The sequence below is a fragment of the Lactuca virosa genome, chromosome 8 (assembly GCF_052849685.1).
Source record: "Lactuca virosa cultivar CGN04683 chromosome 8, Lactuca_virosa_CGN04683_v6, whole genome shotgun sequence".
NCBI lineage: Eukaryota > Viridiplantae > Streptophyta > Magnoliopsida > Asterales > Asteraceae > Lactuca > Lactuca virosa.
The window spans coordinates 137,529,758-137,537,313 of NC_136433.1; the positions used below are offsets into that span (position 1 = coordinate 137,529,758).

The 7,556-nt window shown below is 36.7% G+C and overlaps 1 protein-coding gene across 2 annotated transcripts; it reads right to left on the reverse strand.

Moving 5' to 3' along the window:
* Nucleotides 1–1,705: 1,705 nt before the first annotated feature.
* On the reverse strand, nt 1,706–5,793 carry LOC145134279 (TATA box-binding protein associated factor RNA polymerase I subunit C). 2 transcript variants are annotated; one of them, XR_013719058.1, is made up of 4 exons: nt 5,593–5,793; nt 4,402–5,029; nt 2,094–4,268; nt 1,706–2,003 (listed from the first exon to the last, which is right to left on the reverse strand). XR_013719058.1 is itself a non-coding variant. In XM_079069152.1 (3 exons), the coding sequence occupies exons 2-3, from the start codon at nt 4,946–4,948 to the stop codon at nt 2,167–2,169; spliced, it is 2,649 nt and encodes an 882-aa protein (XP_078925278.1). In that variant the 5' UTR covers nt 4,949–5,029; nt 5,593–5,793; the 3' UTR covers nt 2,057–2,166. The 2 variants fall into 2 exon arrangements, 1 of the variants encoding a protein (XP_078925278.1); XM_079069152.1 differs by lacking the exon at nt 1,706–2,003 and having other exon boundaries at nt 2,057–4,268.
* Between the last annotated feature and the right edge of the window lie 1,763 nt (nt 5,794–7,556).

Consider the following 7,556-nt stretch of genomic DNA (forward strand, 5'->3'; position numbering starts at 1 on the left):
GTTGTGATGCCATAGAAAATGGTATATCTTAATCCTTTAATGCAACAATTTTAAAGGATAAGAAGACTCATAATAACAATGTTGGAAGAAATCATAGTGTATTGTATATCATATAGATTATGGTATTGATTTCAAGAACAAATCCTTTCAAAAAAATTAGATTTCTATATGTGTTTATTTGTGTGTGTGTCTTAGTGTTCATGAGCCCTACTTTACGGTTTTGTGTTTTCTTCTTGACCTCAAATATTAGTCTTCGACAGAAAATTCATAACGTTCACAAGAAAATTCATATTGACGGCTAAATCTACGAGGAGAAAAAACCTTAAATGGCTAAATATATACACGGAACAAAGTTCGTTACCCTTTAAATCATTATCCGGTCCTATAAAAATTAGATAGAACCCTAAGGATGTACTCCATCTTTTCACTATCATTGCCGTTTGGATTAAAATAAATAAATAAATAAAAATAAACCATCCCAAGTTGGTGGATTAGACCATCTGCAGCGCTTCTTTCAAATTCCTTGCAATGCCATTTGTACCAACTTTAATTGACACGTCCACTTACCTCTTTCAACTTTTGAAAGCCTTGCAAAAGAATAGTGGCTCACATTTCTTAATAATTAATTATTTACCTCTTGTAATATATCTGAAGCTATACGGAATGGTTTTGTGATTCTTATCCATAGGAGATGGCCACATCAGCCTACCTCACCTCCATTAACATTTTAACAGCATTTAGAAAATGATATACTCACCGATGGAAGAGGGAGATAGAGTGAAGAAGAAGAGTAAGATAGAGAGAGGAAAGAATGAGAGAGATTGTGAGCAATCGTGAAGCTGGCTACGGAGAGTCACACTTACACACATTAGGGAGGAGGGAGTCATTCCCTCCCAATCCACTGAACCCACTGTCACATCACTTTATCTCTTTTATTTTTCTTCATCTTTCCCAACCCACAACACACGGAAATCATATCTTTCTCAACCCACTCAATTAAAAAAATATACAAAACAACTAAGGTACAAGTTTTAAAACACATGGTACAAGAGAAAATGAGAGAGAGATGATGAAGTGGGTTGGTGAAACCAATTAAACAACCCGCTGAAGTTGGAGTGGTACCGACGGTAACTCTATTGCTAAATAAAATTTTACCTTGATTGTTTTGTATTTTTTTTAATTGAATGGGTTGGGTGGGTTCAAAAAGATAGGGTTTCCGTTGTGTTGTGGGTTGGAAAAGATGAAAATTTTTGAAAGAGATAAAGTGATGTGGCAGTGAGTTCAATGGGTTGGAAGGAAATGACTCCCTCCTCCCTTGGGGGTGGTGTTTGAGAGAAAGTCACACGTGACTTGTGGTGCCAACTCAGATTACGCGTATGTTTTACCACCCACTCCATACAGTCTTATGAACTTCTGAAAACCTTACAAAAGACCAGTGGCCCACCCTTTGTTTTACAAGAATTTATTAATTATGCTTAGTTGGCTTTCAATATTGATACAAGTAGCATTTTTTGCAAGGTACTAAAATTACGCAGGTATGGATGCTCTTATATTCAATGATTAACGAGTACTCGATTGGTTTGAGGTGGGGTGAAACCAAAGTGCAATGATTAGAAAACAAAGGATAAATGAATCATTGTTGAGTGTAGAAGATTAGATAGATGCTAGCTTAATTCTCATATATCAAACTGATGTGGAATGATTAGAAAAATATAGCCAATACATTCCGATCACAATTCATATAGATATCAACTTTAAGAAGTTTATATGAAACGATTTTCCTGTTATAATGATCGTGCAATCCTTTGTCATATTATTTACTCTTATATGATTGTGGTCACCTATTTCTATCATATATATTTCATCTAACTTTTTAGACAGATGACAAGTGGCAACAAGATCAAAAATTTTGTTTGCACTTTGCACGTTCATAAAAGTTTCACTCAACATCGTCATCGTATGCATGCAACCCTTTGATCAAATGCCTTGGGCTCTCCTCTCCTCTTAAATATATAATAATAATAATAGTTAGACAATTTGTATATACATGTATAAATAATATAACAAACTATATATATTTATTAACTAATTACCTTCAAGTTCTTTGGTTACACATTAATGCTCCCATTGTTTCTGATAAATGGAAACCACATTTAAATTGAAGACTTACTTTTGGATATTAGATTTAGCCATGTAGTCTTGATAACAACTAAAACTTTCTTTGAAATTGGAATATTGTCTCTTAAGTAACTTGTACGACTTCATTTCTTTTGGCCCAAAACTCGTAACTTCTTCATCAAATTTAAATTTCAAAGGGCAACTCGAGTCAAAAATCTCTTTCACATCCTTTTGACCAAATTTAAAAACAACTTTCGTATGCTTCTCATCCTCAAACACAGAATACTCCATTTTCAACTTATAAGACCCAAACATTTCTTGATTCTGAGAACCATATAACACATCTTCATTATCATCAGCAAGTGAAACAGCAGTGACATTAAATGTTTCGGATTCTGATTCTGATGCAATGACTTCATTAGCAACCTTCATTACTTCATCACACTCTCTATCGATTTCAATATCAGCAGACATGTTATCAGCTTTTAACATGTGGGTTTTATGAAAAGTTAGCAAAAATGGGATTGGAACAACGGGTCCCACTAAAGAAGTACTGGGCTTTTTCTTGTCTGACCACTTACTACTTCGAAATGAAGGAGATCGAAAGAAAAAAGGAGGTAGATGAGATTGATGACATGGAACTTCCAAAAACTCTAAAGGTAAATGTTTTAGTTTCATGGGTAAATCTGGCAGATTTGAATAAGTAGAGAACCCAAATCGTAAATATTTCTTGGGTAGATTTGCCCACATCCTTCTTAAAGCAATCTCATGTATGCTAGTTGGCAAGCTAACATCACGAAACACATCATGAATATTTAAAGATCCACCACAACTAAAAGTCTTAATCTTTTGGCATATAACTTCATGAAAATCATCACCAAAAGAGAGGTTTTTTTGGGTTTCTTTATTCAGGTTCTTAACTAGTTCTCTACTCAAGATTCTGGAAAGATCAGATTTCAAGTATCCATCAAGCCAATCAAGTTTCAAATACTGAAATTGCTTTTTAAACTTGTAATCCTCTTCACCTGTTTCATACAGAAAAGAATCTTCTAAATCCAGAGAGTGTTTTTCATGCCCATTTTCTGAAGCTTGTGTAGAATAATCCCATGAAGCACAATATCTATGTGATTCAAGATTCCCTGAGGACGTTAATGTAATTAGAGTAAACCCACCAAACCCATCAGGTTCAAACAACTGAGAAGAGATTTCACTATCAAGAATCCCAAACCCTAAAACAAATTCTTTCTTTTGTTGCCAATTGATCCAACTAGGAAGCCTATCCTTAGAGAATTCCTCTTTCACAATGCAACTACCACAACGACATTCATTAGGGAGTAGAGAAAGATCAGAAGGGAGTCCCCATGCATAAAAAGAATCACCAGAAGAAGAAGAAGAAGGTGTTCTAACATCTGGTCCATAGCAAAAAAGACTAAATTCACAGTTCCAAAAAGACCCTAATAAAACGGCGTAACCTGATTCAGAAGCCCAATTGTATGTAGTATCCTCAGATTGTGACCTAAATTTGGATAAACTTGAAACAATAATGTAGCTTGGGTTAGCAAGATAATGTGTCCAACGTAGAAGTGGAATCATCGGTTTTCTTATATCACAAAGGAAAACTGTGTGAGTGGATGCCAATGTGAAATGGAAACGATGAGGGGCAGAAATGGAAAATGCAAGAAATCTATCACTCGTTGCATGCTCGATGCCAAGTTTCAATAAAGGAATGATAGTGCAGTTTTCGGGGCGTGAATCAACAAGAAAAACTAGAGTAGAGTGAGCAACAATCAGAACTCTTGGATGCCAACTGAAATCACAGCTCAACCATCCACCTTTCTCAGAAACAGTAGACTCATCCCATGAAACTTTGACTTTTTCACATGTTAACTTTGGAGATGGTAGTGAGGGTCTAGAGGAAGAATCCAAATCAAATAAGAACAAATCACCATTATCTAGCAATACAAGACTTTCTTCAGGTAAATGTGGACTCCAACAAGCATGCACAACTACAGATCTTTTGAACAAGTTATCAGCAACTAATTTCAACAATGGTGTTACTTTACCAGAATTCTCCATTGTGATTCTAATATCATAGTAATGAACTGAATACATCGTTGAAACCAACAAATACCCAATGGTGGTAGAATCACCTGAAACAAATAGCCAAGTGGGATCAGCAATTTCTCACAACTCAAAAGTCAAAACCTAAACCAATAATTTACTTTTCTTTCAGGTGAAAGGTTTATATAATCTAGTGTCCAATTGATAAAACACAATAACTACCTGGATTACAATCACAATCAACAAGAGGGCTAACTGAAATCTTGACAATGCGATGATTCAATGCGCTTTTTGTGGTAAAAGCTTCGGTCCCACCATGATCTCCTCTGACTTTCAATTGGGAATTCTTAACAGATAATATAATATATCCAATTTTATCCGAATTGGAACCAGTGGGAAAGAATGCAAGAGTCGAATTCGAACCAGGGCATCGCAGCAATTGAAGGGAGTTATATGCAAGAAGTGTTTCAGGGTTTGAATATGATGAGGAGAGTTGTGAGGCAATAGAAGTGGTTGTGGAAGGAAGGATAGATGATGATTTATGGAGGAATCTAGGGAGGGAGAGATTAGAGACAGGTGGAGGGATGTGAGGAACAGAAGGTGAAGTGAAGAGATGATTGTGGGTTTGTGATTTGGGAGAGGGGTTAAAGATCAAAGGCCCAATTTTTTTGACACCATCAGTTGTGGTGGCAGGTGAGAGGAGAAGGGGTGGTGAGTGTACAGAAGAGATTGGCCACAAGGATTTCCATTCCTCTGAGGTGTTCATCATCTCACAATCATTCACCCACTAAAGAAGGTGGTGATTGTGGAGGCAACTGTGGTGTAGTGGTGGTTCTGGAGACGAAGAAGTCTGAAAAGTAACAGGGAAACCAGGGGGTTAATAGATAAAAAAAACTTTAATTACTGCATACTTAAGTAATACAATCAATTCTAATTATAAGCATTGTTGATGATCTGGGTGGGTGGAAATTTAACATTGTTGGTGTCCATAACCTAAATTACATTCAAGGTATCATATAAGCATCATAAGAACATCATTCAAAACAACAGGAGGCATGTCCAGGCTTGACAATAACAGAATTGAACAGAAAATTCGGGTGCTACTGTTACAGGTTTAACATCTAGGTTCAATTGCTAATTGAAGCACAAACACATACACAATTGGACTTTTTCGATCAAACAGACAAAGCTGGACAGGTTTAACATCTCGGTATTTCATTCAAAATCAAATCCAATTTCACATTCAAAGATAAACTACTTTCATTACAAATGTTTCTATTTTACAGCTCTTTTATGAGTTATGCATCAATTGACATAAACTCAGAACTATAGCTTCAATGCAACGGATAAGAAGGGAATAACAGAAAGCAGGGAGAAGAAGGAAGACTGACAGCAGGAAAAAAAAAACCGAACCTGTAGCTGTGAGGTCGAAGTCTCCGGTGTAGCTGTGGGGCGCGACGGTCTACGGCCGGTGGCTTCACAGGGGAGGCGCTGGTTAACGGCTGCAAGCAGGGGAGGACTCGTCGCTTGAGGAGCCAACGATCGAGAGAAGCCGCACAATGGAGGCGTCTGTGTTTGTGTCGCTGTGTATAATGTGTATAAGGGTGGAGGGCTTCCCTCTCAACATGAATAAAATGTCTGCTTATATGAATTTAGTTTTAAATATATTGGTCTACTTTAAAAAGAATATGATCTATATAGACTAAAAGTGATGGAACCTACAAATTGAGAAAATATTTTTCTATGTTGAGAATATGTTCGGATTTTGAATTGTTTTGATGAAATGAGATGACAAAATAAGTAAGAGAAAAATAAAACAACTAAATGTTCTATTCCTTGGATTTCAAAAATTAAAAATCAATATTGTTAAGATCGGACCTACTTAAGATCGTTTCGCGCTTTGCAGATTATGATCGTAAGATATAATCGAGATCTGAAGATATTACCAAAATGAACTAGTTTTCAAATTTGATCACAATTTTTTTTGGTACAATACCAATTATAACTTGATTTTTATTAATACATCGATATTAGAATTAATGTAACGTCCCAAAAATTCAAGTCAAAATTTTCCTTTAAAAATGTAAGTAAACCACTCCAAATGTTTTTATAAAAAGATTAAGTAATAAATTGTTTCAAAACATCATCATGTCATAATACCAAAACGTATCAAATTGTCAAAACAACGGAAGTCTATAATAAATCAGTAGCAATGCACGTGCCATACAGTCAAACTAGAGCTTTCTCCCGATCAGAGGAACTACCTGAAAAACATTTAATCAACAACCGTAAGCGTAATGCTTAGTGAGTTCTTCGAAATACCATATCCCATAATACGCACACAATGCCTACACACAAGGCTATCAGCTCTAGTGTCGATCCACCATACAAGCAAAGGCTCTCAGCTCCAGTAACGATCCACTCAGTCAATGGATCTCGACTCCAGTGTCGATCCACCATCAACCTTGGATATCTAGGCTCTCAACTCCAGTGTTGGTCCATCATCAACCTTGCATCTAGGCTCTCAGCTCGAGCGTTGATCCACTATCAACCCCTCAACATAATATGTCGACATATCATACAATCAAACAGTCAAACCAATCACATTGTAACGCCTGGTTCCTAGTATGTATTTAATTAAAATTGATTCGTTTTTGTATAGAAACTCGACGAGTTGGAGGCCCCAAACTCGTCGAGTAAGGATGGAAATTGGACGCAGGATGGGAAGTCTACTCGACGAGTTGAGAGCCTCAACTCGACGAGTAGGACTGGCAGAATGAAACCCTAATTTTCAGGGTTTTGCACCCTATTTAAACACCTTAACCTCCAAATGTTGGCCTCATTTACAGCCTCCATTGTCCCAAACCCTAGCCACGAAACCCTAATCCACTTTTGAGAGTTTTGAGTCATTTTTTAGAGAAATCTTGGGTATGTGAAGCTTGTGGAAGAAGGAGAAGCTTGAGGACTCAAGAAGGAGGTTATAGATCCAGCAACTTCACTTCATTCTCAGCATTTTGTGGTAAGCAAGTCTCAAACTTGCTTAATGATTACTTTGATCTCTATCTTATCACTTTTATTGGGTTTTTGGTCCAACTAGCATGATCCTTGGGAAATGGACGTCCCAAGTGAGTATACTTTCAGATCTGGAGTCTTGAAGGGCTTTCATGGCATACATGTGCAAACTTTATGGCCATCGAAGCCCCATGCAAGCTTTAGAGTATCATTTTGGCCTTTTAAGCTCTAAAAGGCCATGCATGGAGAGAAAGTCAGAGACTTTACGTGTTCATGTAATGTCTAGGGTCTAGATCTCAGTTTGTATGCCTTAGTTTGAAGTATTAATGGCTTTTGGATCAAGATCTAGGTCTTAAAGAGTTAGG